Below are 17,128 nucleotides of genomic sequence, written 5' to 3' on the forward strand. Positions count from 1 at the left end.
AACGGCTTTTCTTTCTCCGCTGACAAGACTGTTGCTACGCCATTTTGCCGGCGTCGAGACATACACGATGACCCACAGTTGTTTCTCGATAACAATCTAATACCTATTGTAGAAAACACTAAATTCCTCGGTATCACATTCGACAAGAAGCTCACTTTCAAACCTCATATTGCGCAACTAAGAGCTCGTTGCATGGAGACGATGAACCTCTTGAAGGTCATCTCTTTTACATCGTGGGGAGCTGACCGTAAGTCGCTCCTCCACTTATACAAAGCTTTAATAAGATCGAAGCTCGACTACGGCTCCATTGTATACAGGTCGGCACCTCGGAGCTATCTGAGTGTGCTCGACCCAGTCCACCATCTCGCCCTGCGGATTTGTTCTGGAGCTTTTCGGACGTCTCCAATGGAGAGCCTGTATGTCGGATGCAACGAGCCATCACTGACATCAAGACGCCAACAACTTTCTTTGAAATATCATATCAAAACGAAGTCTTTGCCGTGTCATTTTTAATCCCTCATTTCATAGACTTTTTGCTGCTCGACCTTCATGTGTTCCAACTTACGGTCTTCGTATGAGGGCACTTGTGTTACACTGTAAAGGAATTAGCAAAGTTGAATAATGGTATGAAAGGATGGACTTTGAAATTACGTACTTCAAAGCCATACCAGCCAGGTGTTATCCAGGTGTTAGAGTCCCAAAGAATATGGATCATGAAAGAAACCTATAAATTTGGCGCGTAGCACGTAAGGAATACAGAATCGAAGAAGTAGTATAAAAAGTAGCGATAAACAGATCTATAAATATGGGGACTGAAATGAATCGCATAAAGGGTGCAGGACACTATGAAAGAAATCGGTATAAGTTGTATAAGAAGAATATGGTAATAAAATTCAGCGGCCGCGCTCATATTTCAATGATATTTGCAGCTGGTCAGAATTTTGTATACATGTAAAAGCGTGAGAAAGTCCAGGGTTAGAGCAGATGGTTTTAGGTGAAATGAGTTTTGCGGATTCCGGGAATAGTTCCCACAGGAACGTCAACCGAACCAAAGGGATAGCAGTAGCCAATGAAACGCATGTCCATAGGAAAATGTTATCCAATAATGTAAAGTGAAGAGAAGTTCGGTAAAGAAAATCGAAATTAGCGAATGAGATGAAGTTTATGGAATATAGGTAGGAGTAGGCGGATAGCCAAAGAAAAATATATATATGAAGTTTGAGAGAGATACAGAGACTGAGTGAGTGAGATAGAGAGAGGTTGTGGAAGTCCACCAGATAAGTGTGAGATGGGCACCACCGAAGAAGTGAAGTTGATCTTCACCGGATTTGGGGTAAGTCACACTTCCGATTTTACGAACCATTTATCACTCTCCATGTAAATTGAAATTATGTAATGCACTATCCTAGCTTCTATTTGTAAATCGTATATTTAATGCCCTTATTTATAGTAGCCTAATAATTAAAGAATAATTAACTGTTTTATCTTTAGAGAGATATAGATGGCTTTTTTCTCAGCCAGAGATATCAAGGAAACAGTTATTTTCCGGATATTATGCTGAGGTGACCTCGGAAAGAAAAGTCATCACGTCTCCGCCGGGACTCGAACCCAGGCCCTCTTGCATACCAAGGTATGCAAGGTTTCCGAGGTCACCTCAGCATAATATCCGAAAAATAACTGTTTCCTTGTTTTATCTTTGTTTCCTTGGACTTGTCATTTACACGGGCCTTTGGTTATTGACTTAGTTTCACAGCGCAATGATATCTATGGAGCACAAAATTCGTAAGATTATGAATAAAATTCGATCACGGCATTTTGGGATGTTTACATTAGTGGGATGATTAGAATCAATGTTGCAGTAGGGTCACACCCGTTTACAATAAAAACAGGCCACACATTAACAATGGTGCCTCAGACCAGTACCGTGTCAATGTGAGTCCAAGGTTGCATTAATATATAACGTAATTTCATATTAATATTCAAGAACTTTTCGTAAGCGGTATATTACAATGCCTAATCACGGTGATAGTAGTGTGGTGCATTCATCGGGCGAAGCACCCCAAGTAAAGGTCAACACAATCACTGGCTATTTAGGGCTAATCGCAAATTTTTCCGGTTCAGAACCGTCGTTTTCGGCCGAATATTTCATTGAATCCCTAGAGGATACCGCAAAATTAGCAGACTGGCAGGATAATGAAAAATTAATTGTCCTGAAATCAAAATTGAAAGGATGTGCTGCCGAATTTGTTGCCACCAGTCCGGAACTGAGATCGGAAACAAATTTTGAACGTTTCAAAACTGAATTTTTGAAGTTTTTCCACAACGAATTTCCCTTAACATATCATTTGCAAAATTTCACGGGTTGTAAACAGAAGGCAAATGGGAACGTCAAAGAATTCGCTTCACGAATCAAGAATGCGGCTTTCGGTTTCCTTGAAGGGGCAAATTTTTCTATCCCGGAAGTGGAGCGTCTCACCGACCGCACAAAATTATCCCAATTTCTGGCGGGACTAAATCCCCGAATTCAAAAAAGTGTGTTAAACCAGGATCCCCAAGATCTAGCAACGGCGATTAAAATCGCCACGTTAATAGAAAACAACGAAGGTCTTTGCCGTTCATTCGGGACAGTTAATGTAGCCTCGAGTCAACAGCCGCAGTCAAATTTCGATTTCGCTTCTTTGCAATCAATGATGGCCGAAATTATGAATGAGTCGGTACAACAGCGTACTAAACTTGAGGAACTCTCCAAGGAGATGAGAGAGGTAAAAGGGTCTCACAATAGGAGCAGCTTCGCTCCCATTCATAATCAACAATCCCACACTCGTAACTTTCCCCAACGATACAATAACCCACCACGGCATTGTCCGAATGTCAGCGTTTTTCCGAGGAGGTCTACTCCAATGAATAGAGCAAACTTTTCCTCCCGAAGAGGGAATTATAGAAGTCAGAGCAGGAACGGTCAGCAAAGGGAAAGACAGTGACAATTTTTGGGTAGGGGAGGCCAACTACACAAAAACTGCGTATCCTTCCTTAACCAACCGGGAATTTTAGGCTACCTACCTATTATAATAGTACGAGTGGGTTCACTCGAATTCCCCGCTCTCGTGGATTCCGGGGCTTGTATAAGTGTCATCGACCCCATTCTCATGCAAAGAATTGTAAATAATGCGCAATGTCAAGAGATACTAAATGATAAGATTGAAATTCGTGGTGTCACGGGACAAACACTGCCCCATAATTCATGTTTTAGTGTACCTATAGAAGTTGGATCTTTTACAATTAATCAGAAAGTATATGTTTCCGATTATGAGCTCAGTAAAGAGTATAAGGTCATTTTAGGTTTTGACTTCATAAAATCGGGAAAGTTTATTTTGGATGTAGGAAGTGGATGCTTGCGTAATCAGTCTACGAATATCCCCTTAATAGTAGGTACACCAGGTGCGACTCCTAATGGCAGTAGTAGTGTAAATATCACATTGAGCGAAAAACTGGTTACCGGCACGATCGTCTAAAATTATATCAGTGAAGGTTCCACAACTTCAATGTGGAAATGAGGTAGAAGTTTCGCCAAGAAATAGGAATATGACAAATTCAGTATGGGTGGCCCATTCAGTGGGAAAGGTCGATGAGCATGGGAAAATTAATGTGTTAATTGCCAATGTGTCACAACATCATAAACATGTAAGTAAAGGTACGAAGCTGGGAAGAGTTTCAGTAATCGATTGTGACGAAATAGGTGAACCTCCAATACCATTGGAGAATAAGAAATTAAATAAATTATCAGAACAGGACTTTGACTTAGGTGACTTGCCACCAGGGATCAAAAGGAAACTAACCCCTTTGCTTTTGAGCTATGCCCATGTTTTCGCCCGCGATATCAGTGAAATTGGGCGCACGTCTCTTGGAAAATATAAAATCTCGTGGTCGGATCAGGAAATAAAAAAGTCGCCGATATATCGGACACCTTATCACTTACGAGGAGAGATGAGGAAACAAATTAATTATTTTACTCTGCAACATGTCGTTGAGCCTTGTGTCAGTTCTCACCCCGCACCGACAATCATGGTGAGAAAACGAGAACAAAATACCTACCGCATGGTTGTCGATCTTAGACGGACAAATGAAGCAATCAAATCGGATGAGTATGCATTACCTTTAATCCAGGACATTTTGGCACAATTAAAGGGAGCCAAATATTTTAGCAGCCTGGATCTTTGTAGTGCATATTATCAGCTTGAACTCGCCGAAGAGGATAGACCCCTAGTTTCCTTCCGTAATGAGGAGGGCTGTTTCCAATTCAATTGTTTACCCATGGGGATGAAGAATAGTGCTGTGGCTTTCCAAAAATTGGCTAATAGTCTTCTATCAGAATTAAATGATGATTATATACATTGTTTCATTGACGATATATTAATTGCTAGTCCGGATCTTGAGTCACATTTACAGAAATTGGTCAGAGTATTTAAATTACTCGAGAAGTACAATTTAAAGCTTGCACCGAAGAAATGTAAATTCTTTCAAACCGAGATTAAATATTTAGGTCATATAATTTCGCAAAATGGAATTCGTCCCCACACGGATAATGTTAAAGCTATCGACGAATTTCCGCAACCACGGACGGTAAAGGAAGTTCGACGTTTCCTGGGCATGTGTAATTTTTTTAAGAAGTTCATACCATTTTACTCTGACATTGCCAAACCCCTTACTGAATTAACTAAAAAAAATGTAAACTTTACATGGGGCCAAAGGCAGCAAGAAGCTTTTAAACATCTTCAGCAAGCGCTACGAAATCCACCCGTGCTGGCATTTCCTGACTTTACCAAGGAATTTATTATGTCCGCGGATGCCAGCAAAATAGGAATTGGGTGTTGTTTGTATCAAGAGTATGATGGAGGTAATCACCCCATAGCGTACATGTCCCGTAAATTTAAACCCGCGGAACAAAATTATCCAGCAGTGGAGCAAGAATTACTTGCTATCATGGAGGGGATAAACTATTTTAGGCCCTATTTAATTGGGAGACGATTTCGGGTAAAGAGCGATCATCGACCACTCCAATACCTAATTTCGCTTAAGACAAAAAACCCTCGGTTAACCAGGTGGTGTTTGAATTTAGCCGAATATGATTTTCAAGTCGAGCACGTTACTGGACAGTCGAATCAAGCACCAGATTGTCTGAGCCGTGCTATAAATACTGTAACGACCGACCATTCATCATTAGAACAACGAATCCGTGAACAGCAAAGACGCGATGCTCAATTAAAACCTATTATTGACATGTTAACTGGGCAAAACGCGGAACCAGTTAAAAAGATGGGTGACGCTTATTTCATGAAAAATGGTCTGTTATGTCACTATGCGTCTAAAGATATCCGTCCCATCAGGGATGATTATATCGAACAGGTGGTAATACCCCTAGTTTTGCATAATGAAATATTAACGGAAATACACGACAATTTAAGCAGTCACATGGGATTTGACAAAACTTTTCAGCGCCTCAGGAGTCTGTAATAGCCGGGCCAAAAATACTGAGACTGTCAAATCCATGTCAATACTTGTCGTATTTGTTTAGAAAGGCGTAGTCATGACCCACGTAAAAAGGCTTCATTACAACGTAATTTTATCCCTACGGAGCCATTTCAATTAGTGTCGGTTGATATAATGGGTCCTTTTCACATAACTTCGCACGGTAATAGATACATATTGGTGATGATGGATAGTAAATTTATTGAAGCAGTAGCGTTACCTGACATCAAGTCCGAGACCTTAGCACGGACATTTTATTCGGAAATAATTGCGCGTTATGGCCGACCGCAATTTTGTCTCACTGATAGGGGATCCAACTTACATAAGTCAGTCTTCCGAGTAATGCTGGAAAAGCTTAAAATAAAACCACTTTCAACATCCGCGTTGCATCCGCAAACGAATAGTTCTAATGAGAGGTGTCACGCTACCTTAACGCATACCTTATCATGCCTTTTAGACGAATCAAATGAATGGGATGATCTTTTACCCCATGTTCTCATGTCCTACCGGAGCGCTGTACATGCGGTACTGAAAGAAAGTCCATATTTTGTCCTTTTTGGGAAAGACATGAATACAGCGGAGGAGTTATTGAAAGAACCCCAAACTTTTAATTACTATACGCATGAAGATTATGTTCTTCAATTGCTACCTAAGTTGCAAAAAGCGTACGAATTTGTGCGGACAAGTATGCTTGCAGCGGCTGAGCAGCAAGAGCAATATCGGGAGAAAACCGCATTCGATAAAAAGTTGAAATTAGGTGATATGGTTTATTTATATAATCCAGGTTTACTTAAGAAAGGAGTTAATCGTAAATTATGCAGATTATCTTCAGGTCCTTACCGTATTGTTGAACAAAAATCACCAGTACTATTTTGTATAAAACATATTTATAAACCAGAGAAACCTAGTCAATGCGTACATAGTGACAGATTAACGAAAATTCAATTAGAAAGACCCTATGAACCTTACCCGGAAATAATAGATGATGAGAATTCCGCAGACGAAGGACAAGAAATGACTGAGGACGAAAATACCGCAAGCTACAGAAAGCAACAATGACGACAATGCCTTTTTGGATCTCCCCGAGTTTCTCTATTCATACCAATACCCAAAAAATAACACAATACCAGTTACAGATGACCAGGGGGCAACACAGACGCCGAACCGAATGTCACCCCACAGAATTTTTCTATTGCTTGGGATGACCTTCCTTTTATAGACGAAAATGAAATGGGGGGTGAGCAAGAATCCATTGAAAGGGAAAGTTCCGGAACTATAAGAGAAGAGTCCCATTATAATCTTCGACCGCGGGATGAATATGGTCGAGTACAGAAGTTAAATATTATCAAATATAAAATATTGATCAAAGGACGGACAGTAATTCGGTAGAAAATTCTAATGCGTCCAATAGCGGTAACAGTCATGTAGAAAACGATACAACCATGGCTGAAAAATTCATGTCTTGGATATCACAACCAAGTGATTACCAAGAATCCGAAAAGACTGTTCTGGACGAATCGCAGATTCGCTAGCTCAGAAACTATTGAATGTCATTACTATTAATTAATAAGAAAATAGTAAATGGTAACATTTTGCTGCCATTTTAACTTTAATATATTCATGGAGAGAGATATCTAATATAATCTGGTTTGTATACAGGAAGGTGACTTTCCTTAATCACTAAGGACCAGTGAAAAAAAAAAAACACCGCAACTTTTCTCTTTCTAGATTATATTCCTAGTTTTCACCAGCAGCAGCGCAATGGCGAGACACACGAAATGAAGGATGCCATCCAAAGATTCTCACACGTGTTATCCAAGGCACAGCATGCGCACTTGGCCGCGACTAGTTGTGCAGTGACCAAACGATGTCAAAATTGTGTACGTGTGTGGAAAAGCTATATATGGTCTCCGCGCACAGCACAAAAACTAATACAACCCCGTCAATTCGTAATGAAGCAGAATCTTACTGCTCCGGGAACTACTAAAATTTTCGAGTGTACAAGAGACGGTTTCCCATGCGGATGCTCCACTAGCACACCATGCAATGGGGCGGCCGAATATTGCCAAGAAATGACGTGTAAAAACCCAGCGACGTGTTTTTGTGAAATCAAACACGGCAAATCCACTATTTTTCACGTAAATGGATTCAACGTTATCGAAGATCCGCGTATAATTTCCTTAACCTTTTGTGATCAACGTGTAGATCATGATAGTGTGCACAAGCGCCATCGCTTTGTTAGATCAAGAAGAAGCCATTTTCAATCATAACGGACAATTTATTTTAATAGTAAGGAAATAAGGACTAGAAGAAATTGTTCATTTCAATAATTCCGTTAAGCAAGCAGTGGTGCCCGAGAATTTCCTCAGATTTCCGGGACTCCTTCAATTTATATTTGTGGCTGAACAGGGCGGATTAACGATGAGAGAAGAATTACGAATCAATGGTAGAACCATTTGCCGGAAATTACCATGTCTTTTCTGTGTAGCGGCCTTTGAACATTTACGATGTTTGCCACCGACCATACAATATACTGTGTATGCGTTGTGTATACTAATGACTTCTATTATGGTCATATATCTCAAAACAGCATTGACGACTGTTCTCACAATTATCAAATCGGTTTTCAGCGTGGTGTACCACACCTATCGCATAATTAGAGGTACAGCGAGATTAACAATGATTGAAGGGGCATGTCGGTCGCCGGTTGCGTCACTCCGTTAATCAAACGCAACAATTTTTAAACGGGATTGGAATGCCTAACCAAACCGCGACCATGTTGGTGCTGTTCGCTTTATTATCGGTAGTATGCTCGCTAGACACCACATGCATTTAATAGTGACTTCAACGATTACCGAATGTGAAAATGTGCATGACAAAGACACTTGTAAACTTACCACACACGCTACGATTACCCTCGAGAATTTGAAATTCACCCAGTGTTTATGGTTCCAAGATGAAAACAAAAATAATATATTTTCTCTAAGTATAAAATTGAACAAGGTCAGGTGTAATTGGAATACCCAGAGACAATCCTCACGTTTCCTACCGAACTGAAAACCGTCGCCCAAGTAGCGTGTCCTCAAAACACTATGTGTGGATGGGGTGAGCATTGTGTTCCAGCTAAAAGTTTTGTTGCGGAAACGACTAAGTCTAAACAATACCCAGGAATAAATAGATGTATAGAGATGGATTCGGGTTCCTCGACATGCACAATCATTGACTCCCAAGGTTGTTTGTTTTATAGAGCCTTCCTAGTCCCTGATCATTTAAGGACTTATGAAGTACGGGCCGTCACGGGATACTCGTGTTTTTATGATTTGGAAATTACAGAGAGCATGAACGCGTCATCTCAAGCGACGGTCACAAATCATGTCATGTTCACGACAAAAGGTGTTAAAATTCATAAGTAGTGTACGCCGCGCTTTACTGAGATTTACGCCAATTTCCGCCGCTAGATGGCGCCACCAGAAATGTTCCCGATTTTTCGCGCGTTTTTTTTTTTTTTTTTAGCCGGACTTCGAACCGGATTACCTGTCCGATATATTTCGAACCAGACTACCTGTCGACCGTGTTTATTTTCAAAATGGCGGTATTTTTTATGTCGCTGTCGAGACGTTATCTTGACCATGGGATGTTGTCTGTGGTTATCAACTAATTCCCGATAATTACTACACGCTCATTGGAGTTCAAATCCAAAGTAAAACTAAAAGGGGTATGGGGTCATAGCGTTATCTTGACCATGGGATGTTTCCGTTCTCACGGGGTTCTTCCCGATAATTAATATACGCTCATTGGAGTTCAAATCCAAAGTAAAACTGAAAGGGGCGGGATCTTACTCGTCCAATTGCGAGGGTTCCTTGATTTCACTCAGTGCGACCCCGTTTCTTTGAAACCTTGTTCGTAGTCTGTGCTTCTCATCATTTCTGCTCGTGTTCTGTAGCTGATAAGATGGATCTGAACGTGGACTACAAGGCTCAAATTCTGAAATCTCCGAAAAAAATCTTAGATACATTAGAAAAAGAAGTCGAGTATTTGCCACCAGAACTTTCCAAAGTCGTCGTCTGTGGCAAAGAGCACCCAATACCACGACAGCATGCTGCTTATGGCGATAGCGGACTTACGTATTCTTTTAGCGGTCTCAGATTGACAGCCAAGCCTTGGTTGCCAGTTCTCCAAGAGGTGAGAGACGTTATACAAACAGCTACGGGATGCCTATTCAATTTCGTCCTCATCAACCGCTATGCTGACGGGACTCGTCGAATCGGGAATCATCGAGACGATGAATCTGACCTGGAGGCTGATTATCCGATAGCAACGGTATCACTTGGAGCTGAAAGAAAGATGATGTTCACCCGTAAAGGTTTTGACCCCGTTGCGTACACTCTTCAGGACAACTCCCTACTAACAATGAAAGCGCCAACGAATCGATTCTGGACACACGGGATTCCTGCCGCCCCCGAGGTAAAGGAAGCAAGAGTCAGCCTGACGTTCCGTAAGATGTGCAACGGTCCTGATGTTTCACCACCACCGATGAAAAAGTTAAAGACAAATGTGAAGGTAAGCGAATTTTCAAACTTTTCAATTTCATAATGATGTTTTATTTCTGAGCTTTTCATTTGATGAGATTTACTCATATCCCCTTTTTATATATATTATTATAGGATGACGGTGCTTTTTCACCATCCGATGTGCCTCAGCATCATTATGAAGTGGGTAATGCGATGTACGTAAAGGTGTGCAATTTTAGAAGTGATGTATATTGCCATTTGAGAAGATACGCTCTATATGGACAAAAATATTACCCTACGAAAGATGGTATCACTCTCACGAAAGAGGACTTTATGGAATTATGTGACAGTGATGACGTGATCCGCCGGTCTCTAGCATACGACAAGGGTGAGTACGAAAATTCAATTAACGATCACGTAAAAGTGCGCGTTCGCGGTAAGACTGTTTTCATAGAGAAAGTCAAGGGTGTCTCCACATGTATTGTGTTGTCTGAAGATCAGTGGAACAATTTAATTTTTACTGAAAATAACGTACTTTCTAGTATAACCCTGTTAGTGCATAATGACGCCGATTTATTATCGGTATATGACCCCCCTCATCAAAGTTTAGAACTTGGAGAAGACCAGATTTCTATTCTCCACCAATTTGTGAAAGATGTGTTCTGTGATTTTGTTTTTCGTATTTTATTCGGAAACGTTGATTGGAATGATTTTGAATTCACCCTCGGTGCTTCAACGAAAGACTTTTACCGTGCACTTATATACATGAACTTGGACGATTTCGCTTCCAAACTCAAGGGCACTATCATATCAAACAATGATCAAAATGAAATTATTGAATTTTCTGGTGGCATACGTGTCGCAGACTACATCGATTCGTATTTCCGATTTGATTAAGGAGGCTGAACGACGATTTATGCAAACACCCTATTCCCTCATGTATAACCCTTATTAGCCTTTTATTGATCTTTATTCATTGTATAATCATTATTTATCTCATTTAATAAATTTTTTCTTATTTTCAATTGGTTGTGTTTCATTTGTGTACTGTTTTTAAATAACCAACGCTAGACAATTTTTTTTTTAGACTAAATACTTTATTTCTTGAATAATAATCGTACAGCAAAATTTTTCTTTACATATTGATAAACAGCAAAATCATTTCCTTTTCTGTTTAGTTTCTTAACAATACTTTCTAAAGCTACATTTCTACTTCTCTGTATAACAAAGAACACAGCGTATTGTCCACATACATTGGAGGTAGGTGATTGTAGAGGAGTCGAGTTCCATAAAATGTTTTTATATCTTCTTGTAAATGATGCCATTTCTTTTCCGTAAGTCTCTGGCTTCTGTCCGTATGAATCGAAAAATTCCAAGGTGTTCCTGTCCGGAATGTTGATTGCCATCCAGTGAGAACCACGTTCTGTGTGCTTATCCGCGTTCACAACTAAAGACGCCGGATAGGTTTGAATATGCACAGGTAGCATGTCACATGGAAACACATCGATGAAGTATGGTGTTTCGCGTTCTAAAATTGTTTTTATTTGAGATGAGTACATATTTAACTGCTGAAATCGTAGAGGATGTTTCGTGCCTGATTTATTTCTATGACGTTGTCGAACTCCAAGTAGACAATGACGGAAACTGGTTGGACGAGCGGAGCTTTAAACTTTGTTTCCAGTCGTAGGTTGCCGTGTCTGATCAGATTGAAATGATCGCCTTGGCAGAGATCGGCGCTTAGATCAAAGGCGTAGATAGCATATCCCAATGGAAACTCACTTCTAGAGATATCTATACCCCTGTCTTGACAGGCTTTTTCAGTCCCTAAAAACAAACTATGATACGCTCTGACATATAATCCTTGATCATATTGGGGGGCTCTAGAGGCTTGAAAGGAACTGGCTGTCCGTCAGTATACGTGGCTATGAAGTTAAGGTCGTAATGTTTAAACTCGAACGGCGATTTGCTATACGATCCCGAAAAAGCGTCGTTGTCTATTATTCCGACTACCACTCTTTTGGGTAGTTGTCCAACGACGACACTGTCTTGAACCCACGACATGCTTCCCTGATGTAGCGAGTAAACTTTACACACTACTCTGTCTATCGGATACTTGGCTGAAGTATGACTTAGAGCTTTCGCATGGCCTACAAGCACACCAGGAGACACTTTGACGTGCCTTATGTATAAACATGCGTCACGGAGAACAACTCTGAAGTTTGCACTTTTGTCTGGCGAAAGCAGACAGAATTCTGACTTGCTACGAATCATCTTTATTCTTAGAGAAACGAGATTCAGCAAGAGTCGCTGTTGACAAAATATGTCCCCGTGAATCGAACCAATCATGTCGACGGTCTTACTTTCTTCGATGAACGATGCTCGCTGTATTAAACCTCCTTTGACGTAGGGTCCACATCACTCATTTTTCCGGCAGTGTCTTTATAAAAGAGTTCAGTTGTCAGTTGGGTGGTTTTGCTTTCGTTACCGTGGTTCAAGAGTTTTTCTATCATAGCTCGGTAGGGGTACGTGTTACTGGAAGATGATATCAGACGGTCATTCAGAGAAACATCAACCTGGGAAAACATGGATTGCAAGAAAAGGTTCACGGGTGCGACTTTACTCTCTTTATCTAGAAAAGACCCATCACCTTTCACGACCTTAGCTTTCACATGAATTAACGTTTGAGAGAGATCCAGATACTCATCACCACTTCCTCCAATGTTAAATTCCAGAGGGCCTCCATCGGAGACGTTTGAAAGCGGGTAATAGGTGACCCATTTTCCGCTTTCTATGGTAGTTTGTGTTCCGGGTAGAGTGAAAAGGTTGAGTTCAGATTTTGCCAGTTGAGGAGAATCCTTCAAGAGAAAAGCCATCACGGATCGAAAATATCGTGTGTGTTCCCGCTGGGTCGTTTGGCTAAAATGATGCGTTTCGCCTTCTTGCGTTTCCTTTTATGTCCCGCTCCAAACATGGACCGGGGTGTAATGTGATAGGCCTCCTCGTGGTGCACCCTGGGTAACGCCAAATCTATCACACGTCATTGTCATCGCTTTTTGTGCTCATATACTTCACCTTCAATAGCCCAAATTACATGTTTATTTTTACACATCTTGCAGTACATGTCTTGCGTCTCGTTTCGTCCTGTACATGTTTGTCTTCTGTGTCCAACCCCTCATTGTGGGCCCCGCTCCGGCGGGGAGGGGTCCTCCCGGATGGGGCATTGCTTCTAGCGTATGCTCCATCCGGGACGCTGTCTACCTGCGTGTTTGCCGTGCGTGGAGACCCGTAAGGCTGGAGATGGGGATCCTGGTTAGCCTGATGCGCTAGCTTTGGCCTCGGATTCAGCCGAAACGGGAGGCCTGGATTAGCCCCGTCTGGGTCAATCGGCTGGTCGCCTCGGTGGCTGAAGGGGTTACACTACTGGGCAGGTAGAGGGACCGTGCCTGCCGGACTTCGTGAGGTTTCTTGGTGCTGCTTCACGTCGCTCTTGGATCTGGAACGCGTCTGCTCGCCTGTTTCGGTGGTGTATAGTTCCTACCTAACCTGGCGTTGCCACTAACCTTCACCGGCTACGTGTGCGCGTCCCCTCGTAGGGCTCCATGGTGGGCATGGTCGGTAGGGGCCGAACAAACTATCTCCAAAATGGGGAAAAATACAAATGCACCAAAACGTCAACGTATAGCTATGAGCGAAACAATTGTCACTGAACCTGCTCCTACTGTTTCATTTTTCTTCTTGCATTCTACTGACACCGATAAACCTCTGGCCAAAGCATCACCATTCTTAATAGACAAAGCTCTCTACGGCGCAATAGGCACATTAAAATCAGTGAAGGCTCTTCGTTCAGGAGACCTTCTAATTGAAACTAACACACCGAAACAATCCGAACTTATTCAAAAGCTCACATCTCTTGGGAATATTCCCATAACAGCAAAAATTCATCCCACGTTGAATTATTCACGTGGTGTCATTTCAGATACTAACTTGATTAACATGGATGAAGAACTACTAACAGAAGAGCTGGCGTCTCAAGGCGTAACATCTGCCAAGCATATCATGAGCCGCAAAGATGGCAATCCAGCTCCATCACGTAACATAATCCTGACATTCTCATCACCGACATTGCCGAAAGATATTAAGATAGGCTATTATAGCCTCAAAATCCGCCCATACATTCCTAACCCTGTCAGATGCTTTAACTGCCAGAAATTCGGTCACTCACGAACGGCGTGCCGCAGTCAACCCACCTGCGCAAAATGCGGTGAGAAGGACCACATTTCGGACAACTGCACTAATTCACCATTCAAGTGCGTCAATTGCGGTGGCGACCACCCCGCATTTGACAGAAAGTGTCCGAAATGGAATGAAGAAAAAGAGATCCAGAAGATCAAGGTCCTTAACAACATCTCATATATCGAAGCACGCCGTCGTATAACCTCTAACCAAACTCCAATAGGTAATAGATCATATTCTAATATGGTAACAAATCCATCATCAGCTAATATGACTAACAATGTTGTCACCAAAGCATCCGTAACAACTCAGACTGAACCAATAGCTGACACATCAACTCAAACATCATCATCTAACCAACCGTGCAATAGTTGTGGCTGCTGTTGCTCCGCTGGATTCCGGAGGGAGTCCACTACCTCCGAAGAAGAAGCGGGAAAAGCAACGGCTAACACATTCAAAATAACTACAGATACTAAACCAAAAATCAACTCTGCAAACAAATCAAAAAAGAAACCATTCAAGACCGGATATTCACGAAAAGCTGTACAGAGAGCGCTGAAATGTCCATCCATGAAGAATGTGTCACTTCTTGATGACAAATCAATTGGTGACATGGAGCTTGACAATAGATCAGATTCCGGTACTACTCGCCGTAAACTAGACCGGAATAAATTTAAAGATCTTGAACCGTCTAATTCTACTTAATTTATGGCCAACATAATTCAATGGAACATTCGTGGTCTTAGATCCAATTATGAAGATCTCAAGGATTTGATCAATCGTTATCATCCTGTTTGCGTGGCACTCCAGGAAACTTTTACGAAGCCCTCGGAGACATGGAACATCAGGCGACATTCCCTGTTCCGTATTGATTACGATGACGGGAGTAGAGCCTGCCGCGGTGTTGCTCTGCTGGTTCCACATCATGTGTCGTCGCGCGTTTTAACGCTGCGCACGAACCTGCAAGCCATCGCGGTGGAGATCTCTACAGGCCTAAGAATAACCATCTGTTCTATTTATTTGCCACCAAATGACACCATCTTACAGAGAGATCTAGAAGATCTGATTGATCAATTACCTCCACCATTTTTTCTTCTTGGAGACTTCAATGCACATAACATGATATGGGGTTCTAACAGCAACAACCCTCGTGGGGAAATGGTAGAACGGCTGTTAGAAGACATGGACCTTGCCATCATGAATGATGGCAGTTTCACTCATTTCCATGCCCCAAACAATAGTTTCACTGCAATAGATTTATCGTTATGCTCACCTTCACTCTTGCCCAACTGGTCCTGGTCGGTTGATCCGGACCTCCACGGGAGCAATCATTTTCCTCTAGTGGTTAAGTGCCTTGATCGAAGCCATAGCATACCTGAGGGTCCTCCTCGGTGGAAGCTTGTGGCCGCCCGATGGGCAGACTTCACGGTCAAGGCAGAAATCACGGAGGATATGGTTTCGCAACCCGACGTCGACCACTGTGTCGACCTTGTGACCAGTTGCATCATCTCTGCAGCAAATGAAACAATACCCAAAGTCTCCTCGAAACTTCCTAAATTTCCAAAACCTTGGTGGAACCACGAATGTAATCTTACGATTAAAGCACAAAAGAAAGCATGGAGTAGGTTCCGGCGGTATCCTACCCATGACAACAAGTTGGCATTTTTAAAAGCAAAGGCGATAGCGAGAAGAACCAGGCGCCAGGCTCAACGCGAGTCCTGGCAAAAGTTTACCACGGGAATCAATTCATCTACTTCATCGAAAGTCATCTGGGACCGGATCCGAAAAATCAATGGTCATTATCAGTCTCATCCACTTACCATTTTAAATACCAATGGCACTATTATCAGCGATGTGAGGGATATTGCGGATACCATCGCCGCTGTCTCCAGTGATGCGAACTATCCCCCATCGTTTCATCCCATTAAATCATCAGCCGAACGTACATCGTACACTTTCCGGCCTTTTACACCGGAGGGGTACAATTCATTGTTCACCCTTCATGAACTGACGACGGCCTTGCAGCGAAGTCCTGACTCAGCTGTAGGGCCCGATGCTATTCATTATTCCATGATTCGGCATCTATCACCAGAATCACTGTCACATTTACTCATTTTATTCAATCGGATCTGGGTCAGTCATTCATTTCCTGACACCTGGCGAGCAGCCATTGTTCTTGCATTCCCGAAGCCTGGCAAAAATCCTCAGCAACCTAATAGTTACCGACCTATTGCTTTGACCAGTTGTCTATGTAAGCTCATGGAACGCATGGTCAACTATCGCCTTATGCACTACCTTGAGGTTAACAATATTTTATCTAAACATCAAAGCGGCTTTAGACGGTTCAGGTCCACAACTTGCAATATGTTACGCCTTGAGACATCAATAAGACAAGCATTTGTGAAGAGGGAGCATATGCTAGCCATATTTTTCGATATAGAAAAGGCCTACGATCGTACTTGGAGGCACGGAATTCTCTCCGACCTCTATAATTGCGGCTTGCGGGGCAACTTGCCCATTTTCATTAAGAACTTTCTCGCTCGCCGCATCTTCCAGGTACGGATCGGAAGCACATTATCAGCTCCCCAAATTCAAGAACAAGGTGTACCTCAAGGTAGTATTTTAAGTGTGACACTTTTTATTTTGAGACTCAACGGGTTGTTGAACCAACTCCCGTTGTCAGTCACTGGCGCACTTTACGTGGATGATCTGTTAATATCATATCAATCAGTGAATATGAGGTCAGCCGAGAGACAATTACAAACTGCTCTCAACAAGATCAGCAAGTGGGCTCATGATAACGGTTTCTCTTTCTCCGCTGACAAAACCGTCGCTGTGCATTTTTGCCGGCGTCGTGA

At 42.1% G+C, this 17,128-nt stretch overlaps 3 protein-coding genes across 3 annotated transcripts; 1 reads left to right on the forward strand and 2 right to left on the reverse strand.

The window, feature by feature from the left end:
• Positions 1–9,476: 9,476 nt before the first annotated feature.
• On the forward strand, positions 9,477–10,999 carry LOC149067922 (uncharacterized). Its single transcript, XM_089252116.1, has 2 exons — positions 9,477–10,086; positions 10,191–10,999. The coding sequence occupies exons 1-2, from the start codon at positions 9,478–9,480 to the stop codon at positions 10,932–10,934; spliced, it is 1,353 nt and encodes a 450-aa protein (XP_089108242.1). The 5' UTR covers position 9,477; the 3' UTR covers positions 10,935–10,999.
• An 862-nt stretch (positions 11,000–11,861) lies between these two features.
• LOC149067923 (uncharacterized protein F54H12.2-like) lies at positions 11,862–12,383 on the reverse strand. The gene has a single exon (XM_089252119.1). The coding sequence runs from the start codon at positions 12,381–12,383 to the stop codon at positions 11,862–11,864; it is 522 nt and encodes a 173-aa protein (XP_089108245.1).
• A 41-nt stretch (positions 12,384–12,424) lies between these two features.
• Positions 12,425–12,910, reverse strand: LOC149067924 (uncharacterized protein F54H12.2-like). The gene has a single exon (XM_089252120.1). It carries the CDS (start codon positions 12,908–12,910, stop codon positions 12,425–12,427), a length of 486 nt encoding a protein of 161 aa, XP_089108246.1.
• Between the last annotated feature and the right edge of the window lie 4,218 nt (positions 12,911–17,128).

This window comes from Pholcus phalangioides, unplaced genomic scaffold, assembly GCF_987345545.1.
Source record: "Pholcus phalangioides strain wild (caught in Gottingen) unplaced genomic scaffold, Ppha-v1.0 ptg000028l_1, whole genome shotgun sequence".
NCBI classification, from domain to species: Eukaryota; Metazoa; Arthropoda; class Arachnida; order Araneae; family Pholcidae; genus Pholcus; species Pholcus phalangioides.